Genomic DNA, 18317 nt, shown 5'->3' on the forward strand with positions numbered 1-18317 from the left:
CCCCTCACAGCTGGCCTGGCTGCCCCTAGCCCTCCCCGACAGCCTCACCCAAACCTCCCCTGTCCCCGCCAGAGGCACAAAGGGTTAACGATCTCCTGCTGCCCACAACCATCGCTCCTCCACCACCACGGCCCCTCAGCATCTGTACAAAGGGCCTGATTTAATCCGGGTTGCAGACGACTCACATTGTACTCGCAGCCTCGGAGTGATGTTGGGTGATCAGGTTTCCAACTAATATCCAAGGCACAGCCCGAGCACTGAGCGGGAACAAAGGCACCTTTGTTACTGAAGAAAAAAAATCCCCTGAAGATATTAGCAGTGCAGTAGAGTTCAAACTGTTAAATGATTCAAATATTATTTAATGAATACATTTGAAATGAGGTCTCACAACCCAGAACACTTTTTAGATCATCATTTACAAAGAGCCACCTCTTCGCTTACTTCTTTATGAAGTTGCTGCTTTCAGATTTCAATTATGGTCATTTTGCTCCCAGCCTTTTTCAGGGACTTCCCATGTTGGTGTAGCTCAGTTCTTTTTATGGTATAGTTTAGCCAGTGACTACTGGGTTTTTCATAAGTCCTGATAATCACATTCCTTTAGTTTACCTTGGACTGCGTGAGAAACAAAGGAGACAGAGCCTTTCGCAAAAGGAGCAACAGCATTAGGTGTTGTTCTGGAGGGTGCTAAAGCCAAGCTTATAAAACAGAAATTTGGTAAATAAGCATATCAAGATTTTTAGCTAGGATTGGAGAAGCTCTATAGTTCAGGTTCAACAAATACCTCAAATTTCTTGTGTGTCTTGGATATGCAATTCTAAACCAGAAAGCCATATAATTTTAGACAGAAAAATTAAAGAATAAAGGTAGATGGGGTTCAGGAAAGAAACATGTCTCCAACCTGAGGAATAAAGATTTAAAATTAAATTACGGATTCCTGTGCTTATAGCAATAAGAAATCCAAGGCTGCTCTGAAGCATGGACAGCAGACACTGTACCTAAAGGGTAACAGCAGCACATCTGGGGCTGTGCTGGTGCCTGCTGAGCGGTTTTTAAAAAATACAGCATAAGTAGCAAAAGTGGGGAAAGAGCACCAGAACAAAATGACTACAAGTATCAGAACAAGTACCAGCATACCAGCAAAAAACAGCCCAGGGCAGTGGCAGAAATACCTCCAGATTCTCTTCAGGGGCACTGCAAAGAAATCACCTCCCCTCACACCAGGCATCCTCCTGGCTCTGCTGCCAGGGGCTGGGACCTCAAACAGCCTCTGCTGAGGAGACAGGGACAGCAGCACAGGATTTCACTTAACTCTCATTAAGGGTCCTCATGCAGGTGATGCCTCAGGTGGAAGCAATTGAAAACCTGCCTCCAAAACCTGGGCTTGACACATTATCATTGTAATCTTTAAAACTACTGTGCATGCCAGAACTCTGTTTGTGGTAGGGTTTGCATACTGAACTCTGCCCACAGCAGGCAATAAGGAGAAGAGGAGCCTTCCAGGAATAAAATGTCTGCAGCCATCACTCTGGATAATCTCTGCTTCCCGACAATTATATGCTGTTGATTAAAATTAATTTTTCATATAAATTCAAGCAAGTTGAAAGTCTTTCATTAAAAGTTATAAAACTTCAAAGAAAATCTTTTCCCAATGACTTGATCAAGACAGAATTCAATGGAGAAGACTCTTGAATTGTATGAACTGAATAAAAACCACAGCAACAGCCCCGTGCTTCAGATTTCGCCACAAAACCATGGCACTGCATTTCAAGGACATGATGGAGCTCCTAAACATGGCTGCATCAACTGAGGCTTGGAAATGCAGAGTAAATTGTCTTACAGGACATTTTCAGATTGCTCAGAGAGTATTTAGAAAGGCCTGAGGGTGGAAAATCCCAAAAGACCCAAAATCTCAGCAGATTTTTTCCCCTGACATTTCTCAGTCTACATGTAAAAGACAGAAATAATTCTCCTTTCTCTTCAGTGATTAAAAATCCTCCAGAAAAAAAAGCAAATTCCTTACAAGTCTCCTTTAGATCACACTTGTGTACAGCCAAGTAATGGATTTCAAAGGTTACTGCTGGAATGTGGTTCCCAGCAGTCTATTGCAGTGAGTAACTGTTATGTTTACATATCCATTACATCAAAACTACGTTACACTTCCACTGCTTCCTGTTGGCTCACCATCTGGAAGCTAAACAAGCTGGTAGTAAAGACAGAATTCAATTCTGCATTTACTAAAGGAGCTGTACAAGCCTTCATTTGCAGCAGGTGATTGCACAAGCTGAGCAGGCAGAACCCTGCCCCAGAGCCAGCCCAGGAATGGGACCCCAGGGAGGGACATCCAGGAGCCCCTCAGCACCTCTGGTGCCCCATGGGAGGCACTTCCCACCTGCAGCCCCTCCTCATGCCCAGTCCCACCTCTGCCAGCCCAGCACCTCACAGTGAGCAGAGTCCTCCCAGCTCAGCAGTACCAAGGTTCCAGGTGCTGCTCAGCCTGAAATCCCAAACCACACCCAGCCTTTGGGACCCCAAACACCAGCTCAGGAGCAAAATGTGAGTGCCTGAGATAAGAGACAGAGCTTTTTATGATCAAATTTATTTAATTAAATTTCATTGCCTGCTTTACTTGTCAGTTGCACCAGAGACTGCCAAAGGAAACAAAACATTGTACATTCACTACAAGATTCTCTCAAATTTTCACAACTAGTCCAAATCCATGGAAGTCACAGGGTCCCTTTCCCTCTGCATTGCAACACATTAAAAATGGCAGGACACAAACTCCAGCACTGTGACCTGAGCCCTTGGGTTCCAGGGGTACTGAATGATCTCTGTGTGTGGTTCCAGGGGTACTTCAATGACCTCTGCATTTACCAGCCCAACCTCCTGGTGGTACAGGACAAATAAGCACTGAACTAACCCAGAAAGGAAACCAAGCACGTTAAATACTGTGGGGCTGGAGGGTGGCTGGTGCAGCACACAGGTGAGGCACCAGCACCAGGCAGGTGTGGCAGTGCCAGCGTGCCCAGCACCAGGACAAGGTGCACAGCACACCTGGCCCTGCTGCCAGTGCAGGAATGTTTTGTCACTGATGGTAACAGAAATCAGAGCCCTCCTGGGAAGTCAGGCAAGGCTTGCCCTGCCAAGGGTGCTGGGAAGAAACCAGGCATTAATAGATCTTTATCTATGTAGTGCTTTTAAAAATACCTTTTCTTTGATCTAACAAGCATTAGGTTAATGTCCCCCTGTTATGTGCTCTGAATGGTTCCTCAAGCATGCTGAAGACCTTTTCCCTTTGGAGTTTCCTACAGGAGGCATCTGTTATCCCAGGGGCTCTCACACATCAGCCCCTCACAGACAGCAGGGGAATGTGTCAGGGGCTACAACTAAAACTGTCAGCATATCTCAAAGCCTACATCTCCCAAAGTGTATTTCCAACATGAAAACAGCTAAAATCACAATTATATTCCATTGCTGTGTGTGAAATCCAGAATGCTTGCATGGCTTCCAAAGGGAAGCTCTGGAGAACAGCCACTGCACTGGCAGGAGTATTCCTGGAGGGAAGGGCTGACCCTGTCCTCACTGCCCAGCCTAAGATACACTGGAAAATGCTCTACAGGAACTGTCAGTGTACTTGTCTAAAAAGCAGGTTCTGAAAAATTTCAAGTTGCAAATTACTTTATAAATCACAAGCCATTTTTCCTTAGTCTTGCCAATTTTAATGAAGAAAACTGTTAGCATTTCAATGTACAAAAGTCCAATAAAACATGATTTTTTTTTTCTTTTAAATCAGTGAGTGGGTAAAGTTTGGGTTAAACTTATTCAACAGTAAAAGTCTTCCAATTTCCACTAATAGAAATTTTTTTTTCTGATTTGACTAGAGGATAATGACAATCCAGAAATAAATAGCTATAAATACATTCATTGTTCCTATTCCAAAAACTCATCACATAGGGAAGACATAAAACTGAAATTAACTTGTTTGAGTGTTCCTTTACAACGAGAGATGGGCGAGTTAGAGCAGAGTGACTTGGACAGGAGAGAAAACAAGTAGGGCAGAAATTGGTCCAGTATTGACATTCATGAACATACCAGTTAGCAAAATTCATCCTTTAAATGACACTACTCAGTTGATTTTTTTATTTGCTTGGGGTATACATAATGAAAGCAAGTTTCCTTGGAATCTTTGCTAGGACAGGTATAGCACCCAGAGAGACACTGTAACCACCCCTTGTGTCTGCATGTGTGTGTGTAGTTATATACAGAGTCATGCACCCACACACACAGCCAGGATCCGGCACCGGCGTCCGTCCGGCGTCACTCGTCATTGGCAGCACTCGTTCCTCTCACTTGGCCTTGGTTACGCAGCTGTGGAGAGAGGAAGGGCAATTTCTGCATTAGCAGCTGCTTCAGACACAGCTCCAAACACACAGGGAGATTATCTCCAGGGAAAAGCAGGACAGGGCCTCAGAGTCACACCAAAGCAATGCTGGCTCCTGAGGGAATCTCAGTGGGAGCTGTCCTCGGTTAGGACCTGCCCCCAGGGCTGGGAGCAGCTCCCTTCACTGGGGAGCCCACACAGATCAGTGGGATGTAGAACCCTTGGGCTGGGATGTTACAACAGTCCCTGTGAGGAACAGCAGCACCAAAGGGCTGGGCACAAGCACCAAGAGCCTCTCACTCCTGGAGAAGCTGCTCCTGCAGCAACAGCTCTGACACAGTTTGGTGTTCTGGGTGGAACTGGATTTCTAAGAACTGAAAGTGTCTGGAAGGTGATGCTCCACAGCTTCCCTAAGTGACACGGACCAAGTCCAGAGATCACTTTGCTCCTGTGTGTGCAGCAAAGTGATGCTGGCCTGTGTGACTGGAGCCCAGAAGGAGCAGGCGCCAGGGCGCAGCACCATCGCCACGACAGCAGCACATCCCACACCTGGGGTGCCTGCACCGGGCGAGCATCAGGCACCAGGGCAGGTGCCCAACGCTGCAGGAACTCTGCTCCCAGCCTCAGAGCCTGCATCAGTGCCCACCTGCTGTCCTGGGCACTGTGGGTCAGCCCCACCTGCTGACCACCACACCGCTACCGAGCAGGAGGAAGGTAAGGCCCACATGGGTTATGTGGACATTAAGATGATTTCTGCTAGCAATTCCCATCCAAAAGAACATTAATCCCTCTTCTCCTTTTCCATCCAGCAGTTGACTTACACAGCTCGCTTTGCCTCAGAACCTACAGAGAACTCCTCTAGACGTCCGCAGCCAAAGTGCCTCGAACGGAACCCTTCTTACGCATCTGAAGTGAAATAAAAGGTGAGCTCCACACACAGAACCTGCCATGCTGTGGTTAGTATGAGACAAGGAATGACCTGCAGGGCCAAGATCTGCCTCTCCCTGGCCAGGGCCAGCGCCAGCTCCAGCTCAGGGGGTTTGGCCATGCTATGGTATTTCTTTTTGGCAAGGAGACCTGGGAACTGGAGAGCAGCTGTAAATAATGCTGCTCGAATTTTTACCAAGCCCACGATGCTCCAGCATGGAATCACTGCTCAGGGTACCCAGTGTGGCATCTCTACCCTCACACAGGCATGAGAGACTTTGGTCACAGGGCTCTGGCTGGACCTGATGCTTTCCTACTCTGCACTGATGAGCTGATGCATGTTTCATGGAGCAGAGGTGCTTCTCATCTCCAGCAGCCAGAGACAGAATCCACCAAGTGAAACATAAACAGTGATAAAAAGATGGACTGGGATAGAGGAACTTTGAAAGAACACTTCATGAGGATTCAGAGAGTAACAGAAAGTAACAAAAGCAGAGATCCTGACTATAAAAATCGACTGAAGATGAAGCACAGCAGCAACAAAAGAACTGGAATGCGCACAGAACCCAGAGAAAGATCAGCTCGGAGCAGAAAGAAGAAAGGGTGTTCATGAGGAGGGGAAGAGAACCAGGACACTGTGTGGGAAAGAACATGCACTGCCAGCCCTGCTTTGGGCCAGGTTTGGCTCTCAGCATCACAGAACTGCCTAGAGCTGCCCTGGCCACTCCTGACCACTGCAGGGACGTATCTGTGTCACACTGAGCACCTCACCCCTGAGCACTCACTTCCCAGAGGTCCTGGCCATAAACACACTTTACTGGGGATGCAATGGCAGTTACTGGTGAGCACAATGGATGGAGTAGTTGAATATGAAACAAGATGACAAATTATTTTGGATAAAACTAGCATTGATATTATTTGGCAGTGACATTTTTGCCCTTAGGTTGCCTATTAATGCACTGCACCATAAACCCATGGAAATTACATCATGTATAGGTGTTTGTAGATACCCCTTGTGCAACAACTGGAAAAACCCCCAGACAGTAGGTCCTCACTCCTCTCACATCTCACAGAAATCTGGGTTAGTGTAACATCATACATTTATCTTGTGAAAAAGAACAAACCAAAACAACCCAACTTTTTAAACAATGCACAAATTCCAAATTCCTGACACTAACATCTTACACAACAATTTGCCTTTGCAAAATGAGAAAATATTAAGTAAATACATTTGATGTTTAAGAATGAGGATAACATTAAATGTTAACACACATGTGAGTTGTGTTTGGCTGAAGGTAAGAACTAAAAGAGCAGCAAATATTTTGGAAAAAAATATTTAAAAGGAGCTACTTACCAGTGAGAAATGTGAAACAAAATATCCACAGTCCACAGAGACACAAAGGAACAATTTCACCATGCACACAAGTATGTAAAATTCTGCTGCCTTTCTCCAGCACACCTGTGGTGTGCACTCCTCACTGCCACTACCCTCACTATCAGGGAAACTGGATAAAGTCTGTTTCAGTCCAAATTAAGAACTATGGATGTGCAAAAGGGAACCCTTCTGGCAAAAGTCAGTTTACAGAGGACAGCTGTTATGCTTCCTCCTCCACAGACACCTGGGAACTGATGGCTCTAGGAACAGGATCAGGCATAAATTATAATTCAAGAAGTAACCCCCTTGATTTGAGAAAACAACTGCCAAAAATACCCAAATGCTCATGAGAGAGCACAAGATCTACAAGAGTGAGTGAACACCAACTTTGTCCACAGCACATTCTGCAGCTGCTGACCCAAACCCTCCAGCTGATGGGCAAAGAGCATTTGGTGCTACAGCTCAGCACAGGACTGTGAAGTATGCAGGAAGTGCAGGAAACATCCCTACACAACACAGGCTGTTCCACACTGCTTGGAAAGCTCCTGGAGAGCACAAGTGGGGAGGGAGGAGCTGCAGCTGCTTTGGTACCAAGAGCAAAGACTCACCAGGCACAGAGCACAGAATGTGCCCCAGGGCTCCTGTCCGGGTCTGGAGCCTTGGGCAACCAGGTCAGAGGTGTCTGGCATGGCTCAAAGCAGGCAAACAGCAAGTTCTAGCTGAAGACACATTGTGCCTTGGAAGAACCAAGACACTGGAACTGTCTGGGTAACCTGACTGGGTTTGAGGCATGAAGCAATTGTCAAAACGGGAAGGAAATACAACTGCAAATCCAAGAACGGCAAAAATGCCAGTGGGATTGAACATGGGAAAGGTTCATGGAAAAGGTGATGGTCTGGAAAGACTCTACAGAAGAAAGCTTCCTTCCCAGCCTGTGGTGGTGCTCTACCTCTGAATAGAGAGTGCAGGGACAGTGCCCTAAGGCTGGGCTTTCTCCCAGACATCAGCCCCCACGGATTTGGTCCTCACAGCCACTTAAGCAGGAAAACTGACATGATCTCAGCGATTTTACTGACTTTTTTTTTGGAAGTAAGTCTTTGGTTTGGTGTGCTAATCAGAAGTGGAACAACTGACAAGTGACACAAACTTGCTTGAAGAGAAAAAGTAATCAGATCTAGTGACGACCAGAACTGAAACAAAGCAAGACATGAGATGGAACAGGAGAGTGACAGCTTTGAGTTCCAACCAAAGAGTGACAAAAGGGCCCTGAGTGGGACTTTTGCAGTGAGTGTGGTGCCATAAACACAGAGATAGTCAGGGCAGACATCCTGCATTTAATGACATCAGAGGTACTTACCTTAAATCAGCACAGAATGCAGGAGCCCATGGGGCTGCACCCAAGGGGTCACAGTGCTCATCAGCCATTGCCCAAACACACACACAGGCATGGACACCACACAACTTGCCTCTGTTTCTGCACAGATAAATCTGCAGGTGGAAGCACACACGGCCTTGCAAAAAAGCTTTCTTACCGCTTCCAGCTCCTTCTGGGTTTCATCCTCCATCCTCCTGATGTCCTCCATAGTCAGCTCAATCCATTTGTCAATCCAACAGAACAGCTGGCGGTGGAAGTTGGTAAATATCCTTTTTTCTTGCTTTAAGAAGATAAACAAGCATTAGATCACAGGTAGGACTGGCTAAAGGCTGGTGAAGTGATAGCAGCTGCTCAGTTTGAAGAGTTAAAATCTTCAAGTGAGTGCTGCTTCACACTGCTACAGATTCAGCCACCTCACACCCCTGGATCTAATTTAAATTCACCTCATTTCTCAAATGCTTTAACACAGAAAGAATGAACAAATTTCACTATCAAAAAAGAGTTTCAAGAAAGTTCAGCCATTCACGTTACTTGAGAATTATGAAGAATGTTGTTAAAATCTGTTCCAGCTCCAAGGTGGCAGCAGCCAAACCAGATCAGCCACTTCCTGAAGATTTTGCTTTTTTTCCCTAGAGAATTGTTCTGGTAATTCCAGTGAAGCCCCACTTGCAGCAAACCAAGACACAAATGGTTTGACTGGCTGGGGAAAAGGACAGAAATTCCCTGGCTGTGAGCAATAGGAAACTGCACCACTGCTCCTGCTCAAACCCCAACATCAACACAGCCCCAAAAGGTAGAAGCACTCACCTTTTGTATAAAATTTTCCACTTTGTTCTGCAGTCCCCACCACTTAAATTTGATGGTCACCAATTTGTAAGCACACATTTTGGGACACTCCTCATCAGTTGCTAACTCCTTCTGTTAGGGGATAATAGAAAAGAAGTTTTAATATTTTAGAAGTTTAATTATTAGAAATTATAATTCTAATTAGTGCATTAGAATGATAAATAGTATAACTTATAGCAAATTAATTAAATTTAATATGTTGTTATGATAACAAAATATGATTCTAAGCATTATTACAGAAAAACAGCATTCTAATCAGTAACTTTGGGCTGTTCCTGGCAGAATCCCTGTGATTCACCCCAGGGCACAGCAATGGGCTCCTCAATTCCTGTGAGGATCTCTGGTGTGGCACACACAGCCCATTCCCTCCTGTGACAGATTCTGATGGCAGGCAGGGTGTACTGGCAAGTTCTGTGCTGCTTTTGGGGTGTCACATGGGGGATGTGCTGGGCCACAGAAAATTTGTTCCTCAGCTCGAGCTGAGCCAGGTTCTGAAGGAATCATGAACTTTGTTCTTCTGCTGATAAAGAATTCCTAAGGCTGTAACAACAGTTCCTAGTATAGAAGGAATTCCTACCTTCCAGTTTGGCCCCAGAGGTCCTCTCTTTGTCTTAACTGACTGGAATAATGCAGGATCTTCATCAGCTTTGTAGTCCTGTAACATAAAACACTCTGAGAGTCAGAAAACACCACCAGATTCAATATCCCACTGTGTTAAGCTTCTGCTGGAGCAGGATGGGTGCAGCACAGCTGCCAGGTTGGCTCCATCACACCTGCTCCCAACACAACACCAGAGCTCTCCAGGGCTGCCCTGTGCTGTGCACACTGTGACATCTGCACTGTCCCTCTGGGTCTGTGACCCCTGAGAGGAGGAGAAGGCAATAATTCAGCAACCAGCATGCCAAAGCTATTCAGGCTGCAACACATGGCCTCTGCTGGGGAGGCAGAACAGGAGGGAAGGAGGCGGAACAGGAGGGAATCCTGCTCATGACTGCCTTTTAAAAATTCCACACAACCACTGGATAGAAGACATTCAAGTGAATCAAGATACAGCAATGGATAAACAATTTTCCTCTATGTAACTAATTGCTGGCAGAACTGCTGCTGGTTTGGGGCAGCAACATGCCAAACAGAAACACAAGAATTCCACCTCCTAGTGCCAGTTTTATAAATAAAAGCAGGTACTGCATTGAGACAAGCCTGAATTTATTTTCACTGTGTGAGCATCCTGCCAAAGCAGAGCTCACTGTAGTGGTGTGAGGCATGAGGCATTTAAACTGAGCTACATGTGCAGCCTTGATCTGCCTGGTTTATGGAGTGGAATGATTGGTCTGGCTACCCCAGGGACACTCAAGTCCACATGATGCTGTCACCTGCCACCCTACCTCCCTCTGCACAGGGACACTGCTAAAAAGCAACTGTGCTCTTGCATTTAGGACCCACATAAAAATAAGCACAGCTGGAAACACTGAGGAAGAAAATGTTATCTATGAGTAAAAGGTAGGAGTGAAAACAGAAATTCCAAGGAAATGGGTAGAGTTTTCTGGGCTAGAGACAGAAGCTTTGAACTAAGACCTTTTAGAACTCAGTTAACCCAAATCCTATTAAGGACAGGAAAAACCCTTTATAGACTAAAGCCTAGATGGACAGGAGAGCTTTGTAGGAACTCTTCTCTACACACAAATCCTACAAGCATGCAGGGAAGAAGACTGGACTAGAGCCAAAGTACAAATAAACAACAGTTCTTTGCAGAGTTTAAGGAAAATATCTGTGCAGCAAGAGCTTAACTCCTGACAACAACAAGTCCTTCTTAGGAAGAAAAACAGGCAGCTGCTGGAGCAAATATTACAGCTCAAACCCCTGAAGCCCTCTGGAAAGTTAGGCAAACATCAGCCTGCAGCAGCATAACAGGACAGAGGAGCAAACCCATTTCAAAGAAATACACAAATACCATTTCCCAGGCAGTTTCTGCTCAAATTCTCAGTATTATATGCATGAATGCAACCATCTATTACAAAGAATGATTTAGAGAGACTGTGAACCACATACAACAAAGTAATATCACAACAAACCCAGAACCTGGGCACTTCTTTACAATTCTCATTCTCAGTCTTTAGAACTGCTCAGAGTGGTAACAGAGCTCCTGAGAACTCATGGTTCACTATCAAATGGTATAAAAATTCAAAGCATATATACGGCACAGAATGATTTTAAGAAAACTTTTAGAACCTAACACGACAATTACACAAGTTTGATGTCTGATCTGCAAATCCATGAAAATGGAACTGAACATGGAGTGGCATCACACTAACTAGGTAGATGGACACAAATTCTGGCTTTCCAGCTCAGTACTGCATTAGTGTTTTAAGCAAGAGAATGTACATACTACTGGTGGTATCAAGCAAAAAACTCACATACAGATCCTGAGGAAGGTATCACATACCAGAACTTCCTTCCAACATCACCCACAGCTCCGTGAGTGCTCATTCACAGCACACCAGAAGACCAAAACCAGGTTTATCCAAGTATGCCATACTCCCAACTCAGTGCATGATTCCCATCTCTCACAACTGAAACAGTCACCAGCACCACTGTACACTGCCCTGACAGGAACTGGTGTGGTTTAGGTAGGTTTAGCTAAAAGGCTTTTAATAAAAAATGCCTTGCAATCACTGCCATCTCCTGAAGAGTCCTGCAGCTACAGCACAGCTATCAGGGGAACCATTGCCTGAGATCACCTTTGAAAGAATGCCAAGGTTCAAATGGGAAATGGAACCAGCCTGGCTATCACGGACACACATCGTGGTGCCAGGCCCAGGGCCAGCATGTAAAGGTCACTAGGAACAAGGCTGGGAGGGATGAATATTTATAAACAGGATGAAAAGAGGGGTACAAAACTAAAAGCACATCATATTTGTACACAGATAGGCTGTCCCATGAGATGTGGCACTGCATGATGATTCCAAGGTTCAGCACTAATAACATGGAGCTGTTTAGCTGCCTATTGTGATAAATTAAGTCTGAAATGACAGAGATACACCTATCAAGCTCTGTAACTTGAGAATCTTTTAACACTTCCTTACAGACTACAAAAGAGCAATTCCTATATTCTAATATATTTCCTCAAACTGTACAAAAATGGACAGCACACAGAAATCCAAAATCCAAATCCATGTGTAATCTGATTCTTACAAAACTGTAATTTTAGAACTTTCTTTCAAGTTATAAAAATCCACTATGACCTAAGCAAGACATTTAATGTCTTCATTGTACAAAAACAGCTATAAACCTGATTTCAATTTCTTTTCACTACACTCTGCTTTTCTACAAATTACTTCCAAAACCACAGCCTCCTCTGATGTTCATCAAGTGCTCATTTTTGCTTACACTTTAAAAAGTCTTTCTCTCCTGGCAAGTCACTTTTATATACAAACAACATAAAGTGACAAAGACTACATGCTGGAAATGATTAAGAGAAGGCAGGGTTAAATGTGTATCTAAAGAAAGTCACAGCTGTCACCCAAATTATTTCTATACGTACTAAAATGAGCACGAGTCAGCATGTCACTCTTGGCAATTTTGTTATGATGTAGCTGAACTTCCAAGAAAAAACAGATTCAAGTTCCATTACCTAAACTTGATAAAGATATCAGCACAAATAGAAAGTGTCTCTCCTGAAGCCCTAAGAAGTAAAGAGAGAGAAGACAAAGGCCAGAAACTTCAGGCTTTTATAACAGAAGAGACTCCAAGTGTGGGTCCCAGAGGATTCCTGATGTCTCATCCCAAAAGGGGAAAACAAGTAACCAGCAAGGATATCAGTCTGCAGGTAACTCAGAGTTACCAGTGTCTGCTAAGAGTTTAATCACAAAGCCAGGCTTTGGTTAATGAAGTCAGCACTGAGCAAAACAGTTTCTGGGAGATGAAACAGAAATAAAAAATTCAATCACATAGTGAAAATGAATCCCAAGTATTCCTACACAAAAATGGACTATACTGTGAGTTTGAATCTGCAAATATCTTCTAAAATATTTGCTAAACATGGAAATTATGTTAGAAGTTTATAAAAATGAATCAGAAATGTAGAAATGTAGCAATATAGAAATGTACATCACAAGAGACTTAAGACTCTGGATGAGACCACTCTGCACTCAGTTTTGATACTCTGTAGGTCAAATACACAAAAGAAAAAAGAGAATTATGTACTGCAAATAGTTCCAAGGACTTCCTGCAAAGAAGTCCTCTCCCCAGAATGTAGGATATCTAAGTATCTACTTTCAGAAAACAACAGTCAAACATTATAAAGAGCCTCTCCTTGCACAAAACCAAGACAATCACATTTATTGTGCAAACAGTCTCCATATTAGTGCCATATTAGTACCACTTCCCTACTGTCCAACAAATATTTACTGTCCAACAAATATTTAACATCCAACAGTCCAGCTGTTACAATTTAACAAACCAGGCAACAGCCCCAGCAGATCCAGATGTGCAGAAAGAATCAGCAGTAAAACCAAAGAAGGAAGGGAGACACATAAATGAATGGTTCTGTTAAAGACACTTCTCATGTCTCTTTTGGGTGAAATCCACACCACTTTGGCTTATTCACTAAAAGCTCAAAGCACAGATGGAATCAGCTGCATGCTACATCCCAATCCCAAGAGCAGAACATTTACTTACTCCTGGTTCTACTTGAGTTCTATCTGCAATGTCAATATGGACAACCTCAACACTCTTCCATGTGTTTGGATCTAAATTGTGAACCTGCAAAAAAAAAAAAAAATAAAGAAGGAATTATTCCCATGCTGGGAATCACACAGTGATCACTTGGTGCAGTACATGTGTGTGCCAGGGAGTTTTTCAGGATGCTGTAAAAGCAGCATTCTCCAAACCGACCCCTTCTTCCTCTGCCTTTTTCAAAGGGAATGATTTCCACAATTACAGTTTAATTCACTCACTAATCAATTTTAAGCCAGCACAAAGCCTTCACTTCTTGTGCATTCAGGAAACCTGCATTTAAGATTAAGCTCTATTCATCTGTCACATTTGTTAGCACTAATGAAATCAAGCTCTAATTAGAACCATTACCCATTCCATAATCTGCATGAACTTTTCGAGCTAGAAAGGTGTAAAAATTCCAAGTGCAAAAATGCAGATTTCAGTAACCTGATCTCACAGGTTCCCAGAAGCATAGGACTGCCTTGAAGGTGGACCAGGTGTAGTCTGAGGGTGTGTGAAGGTCAGAGGATGGAATCAGCTCCACACCCGTGGTCTGTCCAGCACACCTAAACTCAGTTACAGCCAGGGGAGCTGTCCAAGAACAATCCCCTCCTGTGTAGCACATCCAGAGCTACAGCTCACCCAAGCACTGGAAACAGACTGACAACTACTCCTCTCTGGATGGTTTATAAATGTTTGTCACTACAGATCAAAATTTTCCTGAAGTGATACACGAACCAAAGTGATTGTCTGGGGAGAAAACAAGAACATCAGCAGCTGGGACAATTCAGAGGCAGCTTCAGTATTTAGCTACAGTGTTCAGAGATCAATTCCAGTGCTCTTGTGGAACCTGTCTTCAAATAAACTCATCAACCTAACTCTCAGTAGCATGTCTATGGTAAAAGAACATGAAATTAACAAAAGGATCTGCTGAAAAGCTATTTAAGTATTTGCATGAGAATCAAGCATCTATATTGACCTCTAAACATAAAAACCAAACCCCTTCTCCTGATCTCCTTACATGAGGCAGCTTGACCACCCTGCAAGAACCTGAAAAATGCTTTTCTTGTTTTACTCACTGGTCAGGCATTGACTTTATGCAATAATTATCCACCATCACCAGGTATAGAATACTTTATCTGTACTAATTGTACAATTGCACTAAAGCTTGGTATCCAAACCCCAACTCACATTCTCTGTTGTTCCCAAATCTGGTTTATGCCAGGTCTCAATTTTTATGAAGAAGTCATCTTTCATGTATTCATTCTGTAAGAATTAAAAGCAAAAGGCACAAGTCTGATTACACCTCTCTGCTCTAAGTTTAGATAAATGGTATCTACATACATGCCATTACTAATCCCTGACTAGCAACACAATATATTGAAATTACCAGAGAAACAGCCCCTTACCTACACACAGACATAGGTATATGATAATCTTAAACTAGAGCAGTGACTACTAAATTAAAACCAGTCATGTTTAAGAAATCCAGCTCTACCTGTGCACACCAATAGAAATAACCACCCTGCCATTTGCTGTCCTCAACCCTGAAGTTCTTTACCTCAATGCTCAAGTAATTTTCAAATTAATAATCCTGCAGCTAGATGTTACTGTACAGCATGATGACAATCATAAAGCTGGATCATAATGGTCCAGCTGCCACCAAATTGTACATCTACAGAGAATGACAGAGCCCTGCTGATTCCAAAAGTCAGAGGGCACACACCTGTGTGCACAGATACCACAGTGAGTCAAGCTCAACAGCTCAAACTCACTTGTGTCACATCCACATGGTAACAATCTAAACCATGTTTGCAAGGGAGCAGATAAAGCAGTTTAACATTTAACTAAAAGCTGTCATTAAACAGGTCACCAAAACATGTAAAAAAATCTTAATGATGTGCCTCCCATGCATCTTAAAAAAACAAACCCAAATCCTGAGCTGTGCTGATCCACTTAGGCTCCCAGTTACCCCATTTTAACTGGGGCAGGAATTCATTTTACAGCAATGGCATCTCAGACAGGCAGGGACTGATTCCACTTCCCTGCTCTTCCTGCATTCAGGAGTGTAGAAGCCTCTGATATGTCACTTTTCCCTTCCCATTTTCTTAGCATTATGTCTTACCAGGACAGACATTACGCATCATAATTAAAGGCATAAAAGAAGACGTAGAAAATGAAATAATTTCTCTGACAAATTACAGTTCTAATTACAGCCACGTGCAGACAAATAAAGCACAGGGAGTTGCTTTGTTGTACTCTACATCAGGAGTCCTAGCAAGGCACATCTGACAGGCTGGAACCAGACAATTGCAATGGGCAGTAACAGATAAAATATGTCTCAAAAAACCCCAAAATATGATTGGTAGGATTTCAAATACTCACTGTCACAACTGGCGTCACAGGAAAACACGTGCAATGCAAAGGAAAAGAAAGCACAGAGCATTATTAGATACAATTGTTTCTGAAAGGTTTCACATACAAAAACACCAACAGAAGAACACAGGGGGAGACTCACTTGTTCTACAGTAGGGATATGCATTCCAGGCCTTCTCGTGGAACACCAGGGAGCCTTCTGGAGCAATCATCCTTACAAACCCAGGGACTTTACTGGGAAAACAGACAAGGACAATGTGTTTAAAATCCTGCCAGCTGAAATTCCTCATTGCTTCCTCTGACTCCAATAAGAAATGGCAAAGAAAGGCACATTCTACCCAAGCATTTGAGGGGTTATGATGCACATTGTCACCTGTAGTGAAATACACAAGAACTTCAAAAAACTTTCTGATCATGACATGGTTGAGAAAAAATGGGAAAGGTAATGATAAGGTAACTGAGAGTGAGCTGTGTGATCATGGGGAATGCTGAGCTATCCTTCCTCTTGCACAGCAGCAAAGACACCTCCTGAGGAGGAGCACTGCACAGAGCTCTCATCTCCAGCTCCCTGGCAAGCAGCTCCTGACCTGCAGCAGGAACTTTATGTCCCACTCATCTCTGACTCCTGTCCACAGCAAGCAAACACAGCTCCTTCAGCTGTCCCAGACAAGCATCCCACATATTTAAAATCCACTGTATTTCACATTTCCCCACTCACCAGAGCACTCATGCACAATTCAGCAAATTAAACTTCACCTTTCAACATTTCTTGCTCAATACCAAGGGACTACAACGTGCATCAAGGCTTTTCTCACCTCTTTAAGTGATAGATTTTGTGAGTATATTGTCCCTTCTCGCCATCCTGTTCATAAGGCTCGTTTTTTAAGACCTGAATTCCTTCCCCACCTCCTGTTTCGTTTTTGCTAGCTTCTGCCACAGAATAAAGCTGCCCAACTTGATACTGCAGAGGGAAGAGAAGTCAAATGTTAGCACCAAAATTGGCCAAAACCTTTTAACATGCTAAAAACAATTAGCTGTTTCCTCTGACAATTCAGTAATATGAAAAAGACTATTAGCAAAGTAAAATACACCATAGAAAAGATATTTAGTGGATTCTGACAACTTTTTGGCAACACATATCTGCAGCTTACACACACCTGGTCTACACCCCAGCTGTTCCACAGCCACCCAACACTTTGGTGAACACCATAACTTCATTTTTCCTATCCCAAGAGCTAAGTGTATATGTTGTTCTTCACTGCACCAAGAAATATCAATTACAGATTTTAGAGTGACTAATTTCCAGCTCTGAGCCTTCCCAGTTCACACTTTCAACCAACTAAGTGCTGCCCTTACAGCACCCAGGAAATGCACACTACAGAACAAGTGTGATGTTTCCCTCAGAAGCACATTCAGCACCCTGTCACGACAGAGATCCTAGCATAACTCTCATTTAACTGCACTTCAGTGCCATTGAATTGCTGGCTTCAGATCTGGGAAGACAATTCCTTCACCTGTGCCTTCAGGAAAAGGAGTTCCTCAGTGCTGGATCAGCAGCAAAGTGGTGCCACAGGGCACAACTGTACTGGTGGCAGAGAAAGGCTCAGAACACCTTAAGGCTCAGTGCTGCATCTGCTTCCTTGGAAATTCCTTGCTCAGAACAGGGCTCACACCTGTGTCACTCATCTCTGTCAGTGCAGCCACAGCACAGGGAATGTATGGACTCAGACTGGCCACATTTCTGACACAAAATCCCCTCCAAGCCCTGAATAAAGAAGGGAGGATGATCAGGACATACCTCTTGCACGGAGCAAGGTAAAACCACTCGGCTGAAAGAGGAAAAGAGAAAACTCAGTAAAATGAACCATTAGACTTCACCTGCAGATAACAGATATAACACAGACGCTAAAGAAAGAAGTGTCAAAAGGAGCCAATTCAAGTTTTCTCTTCAGAAATCTCTGTGACAAGGAGGCTTTGGATATAACCCAACAAAACCAAGTAAAGTTCAATGCCAGATACAAAAGGAAACACAAGGGATGGAACGTGTCAGAACCCGCACAAAAGAGCCAGGAAATCTGCGATCTACTTCCAGCTCTGTCACAATAACTTCGTGTTATGCCCAATTTGTTTATAAACTTTTCAACCTACACATTACCTGTACTACCACTGACAGTCACTGGACTTTGAAATAATTAGCAAAAGCCGGGACAGAGGAACAAACCAGCCTGAGCTTTGCTGGCAGGAGCCCGCTGGGCACGGATCTACCCATTGCCGCGGAGCTCCCGACGTCAACAGGGAGCAGGAAGCAGGGCAGGGCTGTGGCC

The 18317-nt window shown here is 43.8% G+C and overlaps 1 protein-coding gene across 2 annotated transcripts; it reads right to left on the minus strand.

The window, feature by feature from the left end:
• Positions 1–2580: 2580 nt before the first annotated feature.
• Positions 2581–18256, minus strand: PITPNB (phosphatidylinositol transfer protein beta). 2 transcript variants are annotated; one of them, XM_031057415.1, is made up of 12 exons: positions 18149–18256; positions 17792–17822; positions 16809–16954; positions 16136–16227; positions 16003–16010; positions 14809–14883; positions 13579–13662; positions 9479–9556; positions 8863–8973; positions 8213–8335; positions 5200–5284; positions 2581–4365 (listed from the first exon to the last, which is right to left on the minus strand). In XM_031057415.1, exons 4-11 carry the CDS (start codon positions 16203–16205, stop codon positions 5237–5239), a joined length of 597 nt encoding a protein of 198 aa, XP_030913275.1. In that variant the 5' UTR covers positions 16206–16227; positions 16809–16954; positions 17792–17822; positions 18149–18256; the 3' UTR covers positions 2581–4365; positions 5200–5236. The 2 variants fall into 2 exon arrangements, with proteins under 2 accessions (XP_030913275.1, XP_030913274.1); XM_031057414.1 differs by lacking the exon at positions 5200–5284 and having other exon boundaries at positions 18149–18255.
• Between the last annotated feature and the right edge of the window lie 61 nt (positions 18257–18317).

This window comes from Geospiza fortis, unplaced genomic scaffold (genome assembly GCF_000277835.1).
Source record: "Geospiza fortis unplaced genomic scaffold, GeoFor_1.0 scaffold408, whole genome shotgun sequence".
Lineage (NCBI taxonomy): Eukaryota > Metazoa > Chordata > Aves > Passeriformes > Thraupidae > Geospiza > Geospiza fortis.